At 30.8% G+C, this 20,154-nt stretch overlaps 2 protein-coding genes across 2 annotated transcripts; both read right to left on the reverse strand.

The window, feature by feature from the left end:
- Positions 1–6,443: 6,443 nt before the first annotated feature.
- On the reverse strand, positions 6,444–9,012 carry LOC110623619 (inositol transporter 4). The gene is made up of 6 exons (XM_021768618.2): positions 8,783–9,012; positions 8,597–8,667; positions 8,182–8,517; positions 8,000–8,107; positions 7,198–7,803; positions 6,444–7,081 (listed from the first exon to the last, which is right to left on the reverse strand). The coding sequence occupies exons 1-6, from the start codon at positions 8,916–8,918 to the stop codon at positions 6,605–6,607; spliced, it is 1,734 nt and encodes a 577-aa protein (XP_021624310.1). The 5' UTR covers positions 8,919–9,012; the 3' UTR covers positions 6,444–6,604.
- A 6,045-nt stretch (positions 9,013–15,057) lies between these two features.
- Positions 15,058–17,622, reverse strand: LOC110623226 (inositol transporter 4). The gene is made up of 6 exons (XM_021768153.2): positions 17,487–17,622; positions 17,338–17,408; positions 16,929–17,264; positions 16,747–16,854; positions 16,030–16,638; positions 15,058–15,610 (listed from the first exon to the last, which is right to left on the reverse strand). Exons 1-6 carry the CDS (start codon positions 17,620–17,622, stop codon positions 15,134–15,136), a joined length of 1,737 nt encoding a protein of 578 aa, XP_021623845.1. The 3' UTR covers positions 15,058–15,133.
- Between the last annotated feature and the right edge of the window lie 2,532 nt (positions 17,623–20,154).

The raw sequence follows: 20,154 nt of genomic DNA on the forward strand, positions 1-20,154 counted from the left end.
AGGAACTCACCGTGGCCGAAAATGGGGAGAAAACTCGCCCGTTTCGGCCATGAAGCCCTTATATAGGGGCTGCCAGACCACCTTTCGGCAGCCTAAGGTACCTCCAAAAATCATGCAAGTTCGGCGGCCGAACCTTTGAAACTTTCGGAAGCCTAACATGCCCCCCTAAACCATCCCACGTTCGGCGGCCGAACTTGAGGTTCGGCGGTCGAACCTGGAAATGTCTCCTTGGTCTTTTTCATTCAAAACTCAATTTCTTTCTTACTTAAAATCATAAAATACTTTAAAACATTTTACAAAAATATGGTTTTACCCTTCTAGAGGTTTTCGACATTCGAGATTCCACCGGACGGTAGGAATTCCGATACCGGAGTCTAGCCGGGTATTATAATCTTAGGCAAAGAAATGGAATCTAGAGAGATAATTAAGGAGACAGAAGAAGGAGACAGGTGATTATAAGACAGAAAGTTAGCAACAGAATAGATAGATTTACACTGTCATTTACCTTTACAAAGACTAATGGGGGACCAAGGTCACTCGGTGGTGGATCTGATGACGAAGAAGATTCTGGTGCAGGACATGTATCATCAGGTACTGGTCTCCGAGAGTAAACTTGAACAGCTGACTGTTTAACAAGAGGCTAAATATTAGGAGGAGTGTTACCATCAGATTGTACAGTAGAAGGCATACTTGAAGAGGTCCCACAATCAGATATGATTCTATAGATGAGCCACTCATCATCATTCTCTTGATCAGGAGATGTCTGTGCAACAAGATAAAAAGGAACTTGCTCGAAAAAGACTACATCTGTTGAGACCATATACTTGTTGAGGTCTGGAGAGTAACACCGATACCCCTTCTGAAGGCGAGAATATCCCAAGAAAACACACTTCAAAACTTTAGGATCAAGTTTAGTCACATGAGGTTTGACATCCTGAGCATAGCAAGTACTGTCAAACAGTTGTGGTTCGAGAGGAAATAATAGTTTCTTAGAAAAGAGGACATTATAAAGAGTATTACTGTTTAATACTGCGGAGGACATGCGATTAATGAGAAAGCATGCAGTAGAGATAGCATCAGCCCAAAATTGCTTAGGAACTTGCATTTGAAACAACAGAGCTCTAGCAGTCTCAAGAAGATGTCGATTCTTCCTTTCAGCTACCCCATTTTGAGCGGGTGTATCAACACATAACGATTGGTAAAGAATACCATGTTGAGTCATATAAGCATGGAATGATTCTGACATATATTCTTTAGCAAATTTTCATAGAAATATTAAATTGAGTTTTGATTTCAGCACAAAAGGCAAAAAAATGAGAAAACACTTCTGAACGATGCTTCATAAAATAAATCCAAATTATTCTAGAGTAATCATCCACAAAAGTAATAAAATATCTGAATCCAGTCTTAGATCCAACCGGACATAGGCCCAAAACATCTTAATGAACTAATTCAAAAGCAGACTCAACTCGTTTATTGACTTTAGGACTTAAAGAGTTTCGATGATATTTTGCAAAATGACATGACTCACATTCCAGTAAGGGAAAATTACTTTTTAGTCCCTGAGGTTTAACGTAATTAACACTTAAGTCCCTCTATTTTGGCAACCCAACACTTAAGTCCCTCACTTTCTCTTCCGTCCAAATTCGTAGTCCTTCCGTCCAAAATAGCCGTTTGGTCAAAGAGTCAAAGGTGAGAGGTGAAAATTTTTTCCAAAAATGCCCTTAATGAACTTATTAAACCCTTCTTCTACTTCATATCTTTTCTATTTCTTCCCTCCATCCTTCTCCCTCGTATCTTCTCTGTTTCTTCCCTCCATCTTTCTTCTTCCTCATATCTTTTCTATTTCTTCCCTCCATCCTTCTTCTCCCTCATATAATCTCTATTTCTTTTATCCTCTCCGCACATCTCTTTTTCTTCTCCTTCCTCTCAGTCCTTCCCTCTCTCTTTTTTTTCCTCCATTTCTTGAAATTCTCAGTGAGTTCTAGAAATCATTATTCTCAATGAGTTTTAAAAATCATTAAATAATTCTTGAAATTTCCATGGAAACTTGATGAAAGTTCCATGGAAACTTGATTTCTTTTATAATTTTCTTTCTAATTTAGGAAATTGTGAGTGCGGGATGGCGGATAGTGTGAGGAGACCCGGCAGAAGTTGAAAAAGCTGTGAGTGCGGGATGGCGGATAGTGTGAGGAGACCCAGCAGAAGTTGAAAAAGCTGTGAGTGCGAGATGGCGGGATTGCAATCTCGCCAATATAGCTTCTCTGTTGCAGGATTGACCTTGATTCTCTCTTCCTTAGGAAAGGAAAATGATAACTCCCTTTGATTTTCAAGTAATTTCTTGTGTCAACTCTATTCTTCAATTTATTTTCCTTTCAGCTTCTAGCACTTTTTTTTTCCAATTTTGGGTCTCTGTGATTGCTGTTTTTTTTTCTCTTTTGTTCTGTTATTCTCTGAAAGTTGTAACTTTTGAGTTTGGATTTTGGTGTTTGGTTATTTTTGTGATGTGGGTTTTAATATTAGAACAAGAAATTTTCAATTTTGTGTTAGATCAAAGCTGTTTGACATCTTTTCATTTGCATCTGATTGTCTGAACAATTTTCTCTGCTCAACGTTGAAAATTTTCTTTCCAAGTCTTTCCCCACCTGTAATCCATGGTGAGATCTGGGTGGTTTACGTGATTGTCTTGATAGTTGACAAGATTTAATTTCATATATAATTACTGTGCTACCAAATATCAAATTCGTGATGGAGAAAGAGATGGAAAAGAGAAAGGAAAAAAAAAAAAGAGAATCAACAATGGGCAAAAAGAAATGGAGAGAATATGAAAGAGAAGAAAGATCGAGAGATTTCAGGTTGAGAGAGTTTTAATAAGTTTATTAAGGGCATTTTTGGAAAAAATTTTCACCTCTCACCTTTGACTCTTTGACCAAACGGCTATTTTGGATGGAAGGACTACGAATTTGGACGGAAGAGAAAGTGAGGGACTTAAGTGTTGGGTCGCCAAAATAGAGGGACAGAAGTGTTAATTACGTTAAACCTCAGGGACTAAACAGTAATTTTCCCTTCCAGTAAAGATACCTCATGAAATTGAGAGCATAACTTCTTCAAAACCGGTAAAGAAGGGTGTCCCAACCGACAATGTGCTTCAAATGGAGACACGACACTGGAGCAAGCAACAGACTGAGGTACCCATGCATTCAAAATGTAGAGACCCCTAGATACATGTCCTTTACTAATAATCTGCTTCGTCACAAGATCCTAAATGAGACAACAATTAGGAAAAAAAGAAACACAACAATTTAGGTTTTTGGTAAGTTTACTCACAGAGATTAAATTAAAGGCAAGATTAGGTAAATTTAGCACAGATGATAGGGTAATAGAAAGAGTAGGTTTAACAGTTCCAAAACCTTCAACATTATAGGTTGACCCATCAGCTATAATAATAAGAGAAAATACTTTATGAGATCGAAAGCTAGTAAAAATATAAAGATTACCTGTCATGTGATCTGTGGCACTAGAATCAAAAACTCATTTATATGAAGAGGAAATCAAACTCGTTTTACCTGTCTAAGCCGCTACTGAAAACGTTGGGATAATTTTAATAATAAGGGTCTTACTGTTAAAAACCATTTGAACCAAAACTCTATACTTCTATACTTTCAAACGAATTAAAAGAAGATAAAAACATCTACAGTAAAAAAAAAAAAACGTCTCCACCCAATACGCAAACGGCAAACGAACCACAGATCTGACAAATGGGCTGCAAAGTAACTTCGGCATCCTCCCTAGGTGGACGGTGAGAGACAAATATTACCCTAAATAGGTAACACAAAAGAACAAGAGCTCTAAGTCTCCAAAAATTTAAAACTTGACGAGAGAGAAAAAATTAAATATATACGAGAATGGCTCTGATACCATGTAATAAGATAAATAACAATTGGATAATTTCAATATATTTTTCTATTAAAGTAAGTGAGTATATATATAGATTACAAAATCTTATTAAGATAACCCCTAATAATGCTGTATCAATCAATTAGTCTATAATTACGTAATCTCTTATAATTATGTACAAATTATATTTACACTCTAATATAATTCAATTTTTTATTAGTAAATGTGAAATTGGTCTTTTTTTTTCTATATGCACAGTCTATTTATTAAATATTCACTCAATTTTTTATTATTTTTATTAAAAATTAAATAATTTTTATAATCCAACTAATAAATAAATAATAAGAAAATTAAATTATGACAGATTTTACATTCAATCAGACTCGGTCGAGTGCATAAACATTGAGTTCGTGAAATTTTTGAAATTAAAAAGTAATAATTGTAATTCAATAAAAAAAGCATTAGCTCTCTCAATATTTATCTTTTTCTAATGGTTGTTTAAAAAAAAAAAAAAGCCTATTTTAACTTTATTTAAATCTTTTAATTAGTTGATTAATTTATCCAAAGCCGTGAATTAGTGTTTCGCAGATTATTATTATTAATAAAATTGTTATTAAAATTAAACTCAAATTATTCAACATAATTAAGTTATTATCTGTTTATTTATAAAAAATTACTTATATTTGAAAAATATTTTTTATATATCAATAAATTTATATATAGTAATGTTAGTAAAATTATAAAAATTTAGAAAATTATATTTTTTAAAATAAAAAAATTATTTTCTTTAAAAAAATTTATTTTCTCTTTTATTAGAAAAATATTCTTTTATGGATCATTCTTTAAATATTCTAAATTAATGCCTGTATTTTTTTTCATTTGATTTTTTAAGGAGCAACAGTAATTACGTAATTACGTAAAAATTGTGGATAGGGAGAAAAAAAAGGGTGAGGTGAGTATTAAAAAAATTGATTTTTATATTTTTTTTTGCTCATTTACGTTAATTACGTAAATTTAATTAAGCTTTTTTTTTTCACTTTGAATTAAAAATCTGATGATTTGTGTTTTTTTTTTTTTAAACTTAGGTCTTTTTGTTCATTGAAAGAAACAAACTCTATTTACAAGGCAAAGGAGATATGTGAAAGTAAGTTCCAATGTTTAGCTTGTTTTTTAGGGTGAATTATCTTAGGATTTCTAAATTTTTTTATTGTTAACTAATTAATTTCTGAATTTGATGTTTATAATAGGAGTAGTTTATGAAAAATTAATAAAATTCACGACTTATTCTTTATTTTTTAAAAATAAATAATTTAACTTTAAAATTTTTATTTTATTAATAAAATAGTTATACTGTTAAATTTATTATTAATTCACTGTAAATTGATGAAGTAAATTTAAATTAAAGAAATTAAATTATTATAAATTAAAAAAAATTAAATTGTTATAAAAATAAAATTTAAAAAATTAAATTATAATTTAATAGTGAATTTTAATAAAATAATTATTTTATTAATAAAATGAAATCTTAAAAATTAATTTACTTTTCATTAAGATAATAAAAATTAAATTGTGAATTTTATTAAATTTCATTGCCTTTATAATAACTAATCTGATGCCATCAATTAGTACATATATTCAATTAATTATTAAGTTTATGCAAAAAATAATTTGTATTTATAAAATATTTTTTATAAAAAATTTTTATGTGAAAAATATTTTCTAACAAAATAATTTATTTTTTTTAATTTTAATTTAAAAAATAAAATTTATTAATAAATTTATATACATAAATTTTAATAAAGATTTTAAAATGTAAAAACGTGAAAATCATTTTTCTTAAAATGGCTTATTTTTTACTTTCATTTGAAAAATATTTTTCATTAATTAAATTTTTTAAATTTTAAAATATATAAAAAAGAAATTTTTAAAAATTATTTTCTCTAGAATAAACGAAATCTAATATACATTAATTTTAACATTTATCATTAAAATTTTTTTCTCTTAATTAAATTTTATTTATAAAATATTTTTAAAATTTAAGAGCAGAGTGTTTTACTCTTTCTAATGGCTTATTTGGCATAAATTTGTATTAATTAAATTAATAAATATAATGATAGGATGATTTAAATAAAAAAATAGAAAAAATATGAAATGACTTATTTATCCTTAAGTTTTAAGTATTACAAATAGATAGTGTAGACTGTTCTCTCTCTTTCTTTGTTGTTCCTTCAATCTCTCTCTTTTTCCATATCTCAAATTCGTTGATCCTTCAACCTTTCTTCTCTCATCATTACATCTCAAAATGGAGTCAAATAACCATTGAGACATTCTATTAGAATAAGGAGGTCATAACTGAGGTTAAGTAGAGATGGAAGTCAATGGTTAGAAGTTGAGTGGACGTAGCTAGAATTCAAAGAAGATGATACATCAAGGTGGATGGCCATTGAAACAGTGATTCTATAGGATTAGAAAAGGCAAAAAGATTAAAAGAAAGCAGTTAATCAAAGAAGAATATGAACATGAAAAGAAACTTGTTCCATTAATTGTCAATAAGGAAACAATTGTTCATTTTTTTTTTTTTTTTATACACAGAATGAGATCAACAGAATTCCTTCCTTATTAAAACTCGGAAAGAGTATTTGACAATTTTTCATGTGTTGTACAATAGAACTTTTCATTCTCACTTTCAGACCAAGCTTCTCTGGCATTACGCAGTATCGACATCCTTCCTCTTTTTCTTCCCCCCACACAAATCTGGCCTGTATCCGGCCGCTAAGATTTTCTCAACCTCCTCAAATTGTAGGCCTTTGGTTTCAGGCACAAACCAGAAAATGAATCCAAGTCCAATGCAGGAAATTCCAGCAAATAGGAAAAATGTACCACCAGCGCCGAGATGCTCGGTTAGAGATAGATATGACTCACTCACTATAAGATTCGAAACCCAGTTCGCCACTGCGGCAATCCCTCCACCTATTCCTCTATACCTCAATGGGTATATTTCTGAGTTCACAATCCATGGTACAGTACCCATTCCAGGTGCATAAGCAATTATATAGAGTCCAAGAAGTATAACAGCAAGAAATCCAAATTTACTTGGGCAACCGTTCTCAAAAAACACTCGATGTTCAGCATGACACGTGGCCTTTAGGACGTTGGTCCCGTCCAAGCATGCTCCAGGTTGGTACTGATAATGAACCACAGCAAAATCAATAAACATCCAAGTACTAATGGAGAATAGAGCTGGCTTTGAAGTATCAACAGATCAATTAACAACCAACTTGAAAAGGCGAGAATACTTACTTCGCTGGCTCCATTCGCACAGAAACCACACTTTGCTTTCAAACAGGACATACAGCTCCATCTTGATGCATCTGGTACTGTCAGATATTTGGGACAAGTAGTGTTTTTGCCGAAATGTGCGGTCTCAATTGAACTAACCTTGGGGGCATGGGAAGAAGCTTGCATAAATACGATAGATAAGGCCACAAGAAAACCAATGGTCAACGTCATAGAAACGATCATCAGCCTCCTCCTTCCATATCTATCAACAAAAGCCATGCTAACAAGGGAGCCCACAACATTTAGGCCTGAAGTAATGAGAGATAGTGCTAAGGCCACAGAGTTTGAAGCGAATCCAGCAAACTGGACTATGGTTGGAGCATAGTACATGACAGTGTTTATACCAACAAACTGTTGAGCAACTTGAACAGTGATGCCTGCATAGAGTCCCCTGCGGACTACAGTGTTTGAAAATGCACCCTTTACTTTAGAGAAAATGTCATCTCCAAGAGCAGCTTCATCTGCCTTTTCAGCTTCGACAGATGAAGCTAAGGCTTTCATCTCCATTTCAACTTCATCATCAGGATATATCCTCTGTAAGATAGCCCTCGCTTCTTCTACCTTGTTCTGTTTAACAGGGAAAGAAGATTTCATAAATCTGAAGAAATCAGGTTATAATCATCTTGAATGAGAAAACAGAAGTGGGGTTAGCCAATTATAATCATCAGAGCTATTTATTATGCCCTCTGAACCACCAAACAGCATCAGACGAAGAAAGCGCAAATAAAATAAAGTAAAAAGTTGAAAGACTATGGTTTGTGACCTTTCTGTAGAGCCATCTGGGGGACTCAGGAAGTGATAACATCAGCACAATCTGAACTACAGGTGGGATGCCAGCAACCCCAAGCATCCAACGCCATGTTCCATTAGTCTGTTGATGTTACAATGGTTAAAGTTTATAATGTTCAGAAGCTGAAGGAACAAGTAGAGATCAACAATATCTACCTTGGTGAAGGCAAGATTGATTAAGTAAGACAAAAACTGTCCCCCAGTTATTAGCAAACCATTTGTACTGACAAGTGCCCCTCGAATTCTCGCAGGTGAGCATTCAGAAATGTAAAGAGGTGATGTCATGGATGCCATTCCAACTCCAAAACCAACAAGAAGTCTTCCCACAATTATAACCCATGGAGCAGGAGCAATGGCCATGATTACTGCACCAAAAAAGAACACTACATCCGCAAATAAAATTGATTTCTTCCTCCCAAACTTATCATTGATGATTCCACCACCAGCAGCTCCAACAATAGCTCCTGCAACAGCCATACTCACGATAGTGGCCTGCTCATTAAGAAATGAAATATCAAGGATCGCCAACCAAACACATAAAGAATCATATCCCAACTCCAAAGCAACTAACCTGCAGCCATGTATTCTTGTCGACAGATTCAAAGTCGTCACGGATGTAAAGCAGGGCACCAGAAATAACCCCTAAATTCAAATGGGCAAAAGAAAATTACAGATGAATTATACCCAATATCTCATATTTAATAATTTTGATTCTGATAGATTCAGAGGACAAAAGGGTTAGTCTCAAAATTGTTACCTGTATCGTAACCAAACAGAAGCCCTCCAATGCCTGCAGAGAGTGCAAGCCGCATGATATAAGGAGTCTGCCAGGCCGTACGCCAGCATTCTGTGAATTCTGTTTTGTCCGCTTTCACAACACCACCTTCAACCATTTTTTATTCTCAGCAGGACAAACTGGGAATTCAATTACAATAACACAGAGGGAAATCCTGAAAAATTCATGCGCGATATGCAGAGAATCAGTAAAAAAAACACAACTGGCAACCATCAACAAAGTAAACGGGGAAGAAAATGGGAAATCGGATAATTGAAAAACGAAGATGGCCATTTTTAATTGGCGAGAAAATGAACCAATCTGATGTACAACAAAAGGTCATAGCATGATTTGACAGAACCAAATGATCCATTTCCACTGAATATTTCCTCATTATCATTAATTTTGTTTGGCAAAAAGCACTCCCTTGTACGAAACAGCGTTGCCTCAAAATAATCAACCATACTGACATGATCAATACAAAGATATATCCAAATCACAACGGAATTAAAAACAAAGAAAAACCATTCATGATGGTGATAATAACAATAACAATAATAATTTTTTTTTTTAAAAAAGGGAAGAAATTATTTCCCATTGTTAAATCTCCATACCCTTAAAGGAAATGGTAAAAGAATTATTATCTCCTTCAAATTCACAGTAGAAGTCAGACTAAGACTTGAGCACAGAACTCAAGTGTAAAATGAGAAGCCTTCTATACAAACTGGGCAGCACCTTTCTCAGAGAAGCCAATATTTATTCTATAATTTGAACGTTTCTAGAAGACCCAAATGGGAAAATGGAGAAAAGTTTCTACCTTTACACTCGCAGATGATCCGACTCTTTTATTTTCTGTAGAGCTTTCTCGTAAACGTTGCATGCGAGTCAATTCTTTTCCTTCTATTTTCTCTCTAAAATGGGAAATCTGCCATCTAATATACATATATACATGAGAAGTTTTTTTCTTATTTATCAGCAAACAGTTACTGTAAGCCTATAAGCTGAACATTTCCAGTGCAAGTGAAAAAAAAAAAAATGATAAAATCAAAATATTTGACATTAAACCAAGATGATTAATTTCTTATTTTATCCACCAAAGATAATCTTTTCTTTCCCCTTCCGGTGTTTCATGGATAAGGAGACAGCATTTGCTTTCTTTTCGGCATGGGAAACTAATCTGCGTATTCTTGTGATTTAGATAAAAGTTTTTATCCAACTTTATCCGTACAGATCTACATCCTACTTTAATTTTGTTGTTTTTAAAAGGTTTTAAAATTAGAAAATCAATAAAAAAAATTAATTAAAATCATTTTTTCATGAAAATTTTATACTTGAATTCAAAGTCACCTCCTTTTTACTCAGGAATTTTGTAGTATTTTAAGGGCTTAAAAAGTAGAAAATTCATAAAAAAAAAAATTAATTAAAATCATTTTCCCATGAAAATTTTATACTTAATTCAAAGTTACCTCCTCTTTACTCCTCAGGAATATATATTTTCTTTCAATAAATTTAAACTGATTTGCAATTTCCAGTAAATTCAAAAATAAACAAAACTATTAATTATTTAAAGAAAGAAATTAAATAAAAATTTTATAATTTACAAAAAAATATAAAAATAAAAACATTTAAAGATTTTCCTTTTAGTAATTTAATATCCTTTTCTTTTATGAGTAGTATCTGTTCCAGACTTGAATTCAAAAGCACAGTGTTATCTTTTCCGTTAGGTGATAGAACTCCATATCAAGAAAAAAAAATATTCCAATTTTAACGTAAGAAAAAAAAAATCAATCAAATAGAAAAAAATAACATTTATATTTTAGCAAAATCCTAATTAGTTAAATAATTAGACAAGCAACCATAAAAATAAGCAAATCAAAGGGTAATTATGCAAGAGATTTTTTTTTCAAAATAAATAAAAAATCTAAAAAATTAATTTTTTAAAAATAAATTCACATAGATAAATAAAATATTTAAGATTCAAACTCGACGCCAAAAGAAAAAAATTAAAAAGAAAAGAAGTGATACCAGATATAGGCTCCTTAGCTTTTCTGTATAGACTGGAAATGCACAGTAGTGAAGAGTTATCAAAAGCTTGTCAAACTTGGAAGATTAAGAAATTATGAATTAATTAGTGAATTTTTATAAGTTGGTGTTTTCCATAATTAGAATACAATAAATGTTTGGCTATTTTAAGGTATGAGTGAGTGTTTTTAGGAAATTTGTTTTTTTGGTCACATTAATTTTTCTATACAGCGGAAATTATATGGCCACACTATTTTTTCTATTTAATGGATATATTTATAACTAAATTAAACATAATTAATTAATTAATTAATTTCCCTTAAATCCACTAATATAAATTATTATGTTCTGTTTATCATATCTTCCATTTATAGACCTTAAATTTTCTTATTGCCTTTCATAATAATGGGGAATTAATGAATAAATATAAATAAAATAAAGTCATATTAAAAAAAAAACACTATAACAAAATTATATTTTAATTTTATCAGTATTTTGTATAATAAATAGGTCAATTGGGTGAAAAAATCTAACATTTACATTATTTTATATTTTAATTAAAATATTTAAATTTTAAATAAATTAATCCAACAATTATATTTAAATTTAATTTTAATTAATTTTTAAAATTAAAATTAAATATAAACAACTTAATTATTACATAGATGATTTATTTTATAATAATAATTATAAATATTTTATAATAAAATATTTTTTTTTGAAATGTGAATTGAGAAATAAAACCTGAAAGTAATGATATGTATAAAATAATTAAAATAATATATTTATTATAAAATTTTTATAATTATTGGTAAGATTTTTTGGGATTTGGTACGGCGATGACACAAGTAACATGGTTATAACGACATTGAGAATAACCTTAAAATTAAATGAGTTTCTGTTTTTTATATTTACAAGTTTGGTAACTGGTAAATGGCTAAGGATTTTCATTCATTTGTTCTTATCCAATTCAAAAAAAGAAAAAAAAGGAAATTGCTAAAAGAGTTTATCTGAATTGTAAAATAACTGAAAATGGTTTGAAATTCTATACGTTATTAATTAATTTATAGACCTTCAAACTAAGATCTGGTTGGAAATTTGCTGTAAATCCAAGTTATTGACACTTGTTTAATCCATAAACTTTCTTTTATTTTTTTTTAATAAAAGAAAGTAAGAAATATTCATCAAGAAAAAGTTGAACAGCTAAAGAAAATGATTGAGAGTGGTGAATATTCAAATAAGATGAAGCCAATTTGTTTGGAAAGAGGAAGAATAAAATAAAAGTTTTATAAAATAAAGTTTTATAAAGTAAGTTCTTATTAAAAATTTTTTTATAATTTTTTATTATTTGACTAAAAAAATAAAGTGAAATTTAAAAAATTATTGTGTTTGGCTAAGAGAGAAAGTAACTAAGATTTTATATTATAATGACAGAGTTATCCTAAATATGAAAAAAAATCAATATTCTTTTTTTTTTTTTTTTGAAAAAAATCAATATTTATTTTTATTTGCAATTTAATTTGTATTATATTAAAAATACCTACTAAATTATTTCTTTATAAAGATAAAAATTGATTTTATTGTATCATTTTAAATTAACATTGCTTTAAAATAAATAAATCCAACTAATCACTAACCATTCACGTGCTATAAAGTCAATTTTATAACTTTTGTTTCACTAATATTATATATAAGTAATCAACTACATAAATAACAATAATAAATAAATAAATTATTATAATCTAAATATATTAGAAAAAAATATTATAAAATCCCCAAATTTAAAAAAATTTACTATTTAGTCCTTATAATTCTTAGGGTAAATTAAAATATACCTCACTTTAGTTAAGTAAAACTAAGTGATCTTTTGTAAAGTTTGACTAATAGATTCTATTTGTTTACACGAAAAAGTCAAAATTGCTCTTGTTTAAATTATTAGGTAACCTCTTTGTAAAGAGGGACTTTAAAATCCCTAACCCTAGAAAAAATTGATTTCACTCTCTCATTTCACTAAATCTTTCAATATTTTAGCCCCATCTCACTATCGACAATCTATCGACAATGATTTGCACTTGATTTTATCATTTTCCTTTAATCTGTTAGTGGTCTTGAGTTTCAACAATTGACGAAACTTTGTATTGCATATTGTCATTGGTCCATTGCGGTCAAAAGGTTAAGGTTTTAGTTTTTAAAGTTACATTGCTCTATTTTGTTCTTTATTTATGAGACAAAGTGGAGTTATTATATGTTTTATATTTCTCGAAAACTTTGTGTTCAATATTGTTAATATCCCTTATTGATGATATATAAATGTATATTGTATTGTATTTGTTTATATTCTAAGATTTTGTTGATATTTATTAATAATGGCTTGTCCATCTCATTCCTGACAACTTATTGCTTTTGATTTCAATGAGCAAGCAATATGTCATATGCAGAATGGTATGCCTTGATTTTAAAGTACAAAGGACAACAGGGTGAGTTATTTCATGTGTCTATCGAAAGGTATTATATATAGTCTCACTAAGTGATATTTATAAGTCATTAGATATTGAGGTAGACTTTGTAAGTATAAAAGCTTCAAATGGGCTAACAATAGAAAAATCGGACCTTTTATTAATTATGGAGTTATACAAGAATAGTCCTATGATCACTTCGAATGTAAGTCCTGTATTTGCTGCTATTAGTATTCACTCACCATAGGGACAGTGATAATATTGATGTTCATAGAGGTAGATCAAAGAGGAGGGGAAGGTTCGGTGTGATGCCTTTAAGAGGTGGTGGGAGGGATTCTGTAGTTAAGAGGATTCTATAGTTACTGGATTACTTCCTGAGTCTATTGGGAGTGGGTCAGGTATTAGTAGGATGGTTGCTGAGGATGATGGGATGGGCTATGTAATTGTTTAGGAGGGTTAATGACAATGCTATAGAGGTGGGTTCTAGTATTATTGGAGGGAGTTCTAAAGATGATGTGATGGGTTATGAGGCTGATATGAATGGTGATGAGTCAGCTGGGAATTGTGATAAGGCTATTGGGGAATTCAAGCTAGTGACGTGTCTCTGAGTTTGCTGGGAATGGTGATGAGGTTAGTGGGATGGGATTTCAAGTTAGTGAGAATGTCTCTGAGTCTGCTGTGAGGGGTGATAAGCCTATTGGGATGGGATTTCAAGCTAGTGGGAATGTCTCTGAGTCTATTGAGATTGAATCAGAGTCTGCTGTAAGGGGTTGTGACTATGCTAGATGGGGATATATTATGTCATGATCCGATCTGTGAGCTGGACCGACACTAGGACTTAGGCTGGCATAAGGCATTCAAAGGCCGTAGTAAGCCTTAGATCATATTAAACTCAAAATTTGACTATTTGTCATCTAGAAAAAAATATTTAAATAGAAGTGAGCGATTAATTCAATGAGTATAGACATTAATTATTAATACAATTTCTATAACTATCTAATTATAATGCAATTCTATCATGCAATGGTCACAAATCACATAATAAAAAATAAAACACAATATTCACACGAGGAGACGAGGAGATGATTTGGAGCCACCCACACACACCCATTATACTATATGTATATATATGGGAGTTGACCCCTATACAGCTCTCTTAATTCAATAGGTCTAACGAGATCAAACTCAAGTAATTTTTTCTTAATTTCAAATACGAGGGATAGCAAGCTCAACTCAAGCCGATTTACCTCGACTTATATATCTATAAGGATCAGGCCCCAAGCGAGATCAACTCAAGCCGATTTGTTGTTTAATCCAAATCCATAAAATACCCATATATGTACTCACTCATTCGGCTCCAAATTAACTCCAAGGCGATACCCATAGCCCCTTTGGACCAAGCCTGAGTCCACTGGAGAAGAAACTGTTGGGTGAGAACTGAATATAGGTAATAGGCTTTAAAAATAGAAGTAGGGTTTGTTTTTATTTCAAATATTGTTTTGACACCAAATCCTTTCAAATTAATTTAAAAAGGCCTTAAATCAAATTCATAGGTAAAAAATACAACGGTGTTGTAATAAACTTTTTAAAATTTAGAAATCTGATTCTCTGTTAAAAAAATTATTATTTCTTTAGAAAATATTTTCAATCGACTAATTTTTCCATAGTAGAAAATGCAAAAAAAATATTTTCAACGGAAAATGAGCCCACGTATCAATCAAGTTCATCATTGTTTTAATACAATTTGCTGCTGATGAATCAGTACAATACCAAATACTTAAAGACACCACAGCAATGCAGTCCAAACGTAATATGCACATTAGAACAAGAGAAGCATCTGAATCAATAAGTGATTTCAGGCTTTAGCAGATTCTTCGACCTTTGATTTTCCCTTGAAGATTGATGGCCTGAAGCCGACCTTTAGCATCTTCTCAACCTCCTCAAATTGCAGGCCTTTGGTTTCAGGTACTAAGCAGTATATAGCTATGAGTCCAAGGACGGAAACTCCGGCAAAAAACAGGAATGCTCCGGCGACTGAGAAAGTTTCAGTCATTGATAAAAATGTCAAACTCACAATAAGATTTGAAACCCAATTAGCAACTGCAGCTATGCCACCTCCAATGCCTCTGTATCTCAATGGATATATCTCTGAATTCACAATCCATGGTGCTGTTCCCATTCCTGGTGAATACGAAAGTATATATAACCCAAGAATTATAACTGCAAGAAATCCAATTTTGCTTGGACAACCTTCCTTGAACCACACACGATGTTGTGCTTGGCATTCTCTTTGTATATCCTTGCTTGAAGCCAGGCAAGCTCCGGGATGGAGCTAATCACAGAAGAACACAATAAATTAGTCATAAGATTTCAAATCAGCTAAACTATGTTCTCAAAAAAGAACAAAATTGAAAAAATATATATGTTACGTCTATATTCTATGTTATATTCCATGAAGTGTCTGTGTTGTCACAAGTAAGGTATGGCAAAATGAAGAGCAAGCCCTTGGCTCCTTTCTTGCAAGGAAGTGTGAGAACTGAAGCTTTTAATTTTTGGTTCTCTCTCAATTATGTTGGTCTTGGATCTCTGGGCATTAGATTGGGGTTTCTGGGGTGGGTTCCTTCTTGCCAAGGTGCTTAGATCTTTGACACGTTGCTGCATAGATGCTTGTCATAGCCGTCTTCTAAATACACTACAGTTTTCACAAAATTGTCTTGCTTATACATATATATAAATGTCTAAATAAATTACTTGGTTTGCTGCATCAGCACAGAAAGCACATTTTGCCTTCAAGCAATTCATGCAGCTCCATTTGGTTGTTGTCTTAAAGCTTGACAAGTAACTGGGACACGTAGAGTTCCCACTGAAGCTTTCGGAGTCTACTAGACTAGTTGCCGGAGCATGGGTTGAAGCTTGCTGAAAGACAACAGCTAAAGCAACAAGGAAGGTAATAATGCCAAGCATGGAGATGATCATCAACCTTCTCCTCCCATATCTATCCACAAAAAGCATGCTCATGATTGAACCAAAAGCATTAAGGCCTGTAGTAACCAGAGAAAGGGCTAAGGCTACCGATTTCGAAGCGAAGCCTGCGAACTGAACTATAGTTGGAGCATAATACATAACAGTATTGATGCCTACAAATTGCTGAGCAACTTGAACTGTAACGCCAGCGTAGAGTCCCCTGCGAACTACGGTGTCACTAAAAGCACTCTTTACTTTAGATATCATGTCTTTCCCAGTAGATGCATCCATTTCCTTTTCAAATTCAATTGATTCCTTCAAACAATGTAGCTCCTGTTCAACTTCTTCAGCAGGATATATTTTTTCTAGAATAGCCCTGGCTTCGTCAACCATGTTCTGATTGATCATCAGGAATAAGTTGAAGCAAAATTAGTATCAAATTGGCCTGATAAACACACAAGAGCTTGCACATAGACTAATTTGTGAAAAGGGTATAATCAGAACCTCTCTGTAGAGCCATCTGGGCGACTCGGGAAGCCAAAGCATTAACAGAAGCTGAAGTAGAGCTGGAACCCCAGCTACTCCGAGCATCCAACGCCAAGTTCCATGTACCTGAAAAACAGGTTTTTGCGACGGTTTTAGCTCATTGATATCAGAATTGTCCTCTAGAGTTGGAAAGATAATACCTTGGTGAAGGCGAGATTGACAAGGTAGGACAAAAATTGCCCGCCTGTGAGTAGGAAACCATTTACACTAACAAGAGCACCTCGAATTTTCGCAGGCGAGGATTCTGATATGTAAAGAGGTGCAGACACAGATGCCATTCCAACTCCCAAACCAACAAGAACTCTCCCAACAATAATAACCCAAGGAGCTGGAGCCACAGCCATGATAATTGCACCAATGATGAACACAGAATCAGAACCCAAAATTGTTTTTTTCCTGCCAAACCTGTCATTAAAATATCCACCAAAGGCAGCACCAATAATAGCTCCTCCAACACACATACTCACAATGATTTCCTGGAAATGAAAACAAAAAATTAATACACAAACAAAGGATATTATTCAAGTCTAGAATATAACAAAATTTCACCTGAAGGATTGTGCTCTTGTCAACATCATCAAAGTCTTCTTTAATGTAAAGCAAAGCACCAGAAATAACCCCTACATAGTAATAGTAATAAAGATTTTCAGTATCAAACATTGAATTTGTATTTCTGATGAACATTTTTCAGAGATTACCTGTGTCGTATCCAAACAGGAGACCTCCAAGGCTGGCTGAAAGTGCAAGCCTCATAATATAAGGAGTCCTCCATGTTACCTTCCAGCATTCTGTAAAATCAGCTTCATTTCCACTTACAATCCCTCCTTCAACCATTTCTCCTTTTTTTCTTTTCTTTTTACTTTAAAAATCAGCTGAAAGTGATGACTGAAAGTAATAAACCTGACGGTTGTCTTCTCTGGAGAACACAGAAACTACAGGTAGAACATACAGAGAGACGCAAACTTGACCTTCTTCTGTTATAATAATAATAATAATAATCTCTTCTTAGTGTTTTAGTTTTGGATAAGAGATAAGGATCTCTTCTTCTGCGGAAATGGAAAGCCAGAAATCTTTATCGAATAGGGCACGCAAATCTTTGTGAATCTTCCTCTTATAGAACTTAATAAATGAAAAGATTTCATATCAATGGCACGTTAAGAATATTCAAAATAGTAATTTTGAATAAAAAATAGAAAACTAAATATTAATTTAATATACTATACATGATAATATCTTATCATAATATTAATTTCATGCTAATTATATAGATGTAAGTTACGATTTATTTAACGATTATCCTCTTAATATTATAATAAGTAGTCATTATTATTAGATAAATATTAATATTTAACTATATATATTTATTCCATATACCTATAATTTTATATGGTATAACTTATATTTTTTTAATTATTTATTTTCCTTACTTTTATGATTATTATGTTATTTTACTTGGAAGATAATACTACAATATATTATAAATCTTTAATATATTTTGAGAATATATTTTTTTAATTTTTTTTAAAAAAATGAAAATTTAGGAATAGAACCTGAAATATCTCAAATTTACACATACACTTACCATTCTAAGATTAAGCTAAAATGATGAAAATAATCATATAATGTAATTAAATCCATATATTTTATTTCTTTAATCAATATGGGTATATTATTATATATTTATTATTTTTATTATGAAACATTCCTTTAAAAAAATTGAGTAACAGAATATTTAGTGTTTATAAAAACAATAAAAATAAATTATAAAATACTTGATGATAAATTTAAGATATCATTTTATTTTTAATATTAAAATTAAAAAATAAAATCATTAAAACTCCTTTTATTTGCGAAATAATTTATATTTAGAAAATATTTTCATTTGGTTCTATAAAAAATACTTTTCATAAAAAATATGTTTTAACAAAATAATTTATTTTTTATTATTTAATTTTAATTTAAAAAATAAAATTTATTAACAAATTTATATTTAAAAATTTTAATAAAAATCTCATAAAGTAGAAGATGACTTCATCTTTTCTTTTCAAATGATAAAATTTTCTTTACATATCATTATCATTATTGTTATTGTTCCTTCTTATCTCTTTCCCTTGATGTCTCTCACCCTCTCTTTTTATGTTCGCTTTTTCTCTCTCCACATTTTTATCTTTATTTTTTGTGTTTCTATTATTGTCTTTATGCATTTAATTCAAATCGAAAAAATCGAATTAATTTAAAAATTCAATTTAATTTTTTATTAATTTCAGTTTGATTCAATTTTTAATTTTAAAAATTTTAATTATTTCAGTTCGATTTAATTTTAATAAAAAATTCAAAAAAACCGAACTGATTAGTGATAATAATATGTTATTTTTAATAATATAGAAAAATTAGATCATATTAAGATTAAAATACTTTAATTAAATTTTAAAATACTAAAATAAATTATAAAAATAAAAAAATTTATTAAAAATTGAAACTGATCAAATCGAATCAAATCAAACTGATTCAATTTGATTCAATTTCTGATAAAAATCAATTCGATTTGATTTTCATAAATATTAAATTTTTTATTTTCAATTTATTCATAACGGTTCGATTTTGAAATGAACGGAACCTACGTCCACTCTCTCAATGATGCGTGAATAAAGGGAATACTTTTCAACAACTTGAAGTGTACGAACGTTGTGATATTTTTTAAGTATTCAACTAGGCAAATAAGAAATCACGAGGAATTAAGGAGAAGTCGAATTATTCATGCAAATACTATATTTGAAAGAGAAGAAAAAAAATGGGCTTATTTATTTAAAATTCATGGATTTAATTTTAACCATTATAAATTCACTTTTCGAAATTTATATATGAGATATTTTAGTGTATTTTGATGTCTTTTATAATCTTATATGGATTAGGAGTCAAATTAGTAGGATTAGATATAGTTTTCCTTATTTAAATAGGATTATCTTATGTTTTCATATTTTAAATAGGTTTTGTCTTATTTTTTATTGCAAATTGAATTTATTTTGTTTTCCTATTCCAATTAAGATTAGGAGATATTTGGCTATAAATAGACTTTATTTTGTATTTAGGGAGGAAGAAGTTAAGAAGTAAAAATTTGATATTTTCTCCAAAATGAGAATTTATTCTTAAAACTTTAATCCTTCATTATTTAGCAACTTATCAAGGTTCAACCTTATGGTGTTCTAATATGGATTTTCTCCTTAGTTAACTTATTAAGAATTTCTTGTGGCATTCTATAACTAGAATTGTTTTATTATCTATGTTACTAATCATATTTGTTGGTTAGGGGTGTAGTAGAATAACTTTCTAGAAGATATCTTAGCCTCATTTTTTGTCAAATTGTGT

This window comes from Manihot esculenta, chromosome 9 (genome assembly GCF_001659605.2).
Source record: "Manihot esculenta cultivar AM560-2 chromosome 9, M.esculenta_v8, whole genome shotgun sequence".
NCBI lineage: Eukaryota > Viridiplantae > Streptophyta > Magnoliopsida > Malpighiales > Euphorbiaceae > Manihot > Manihot esculenta.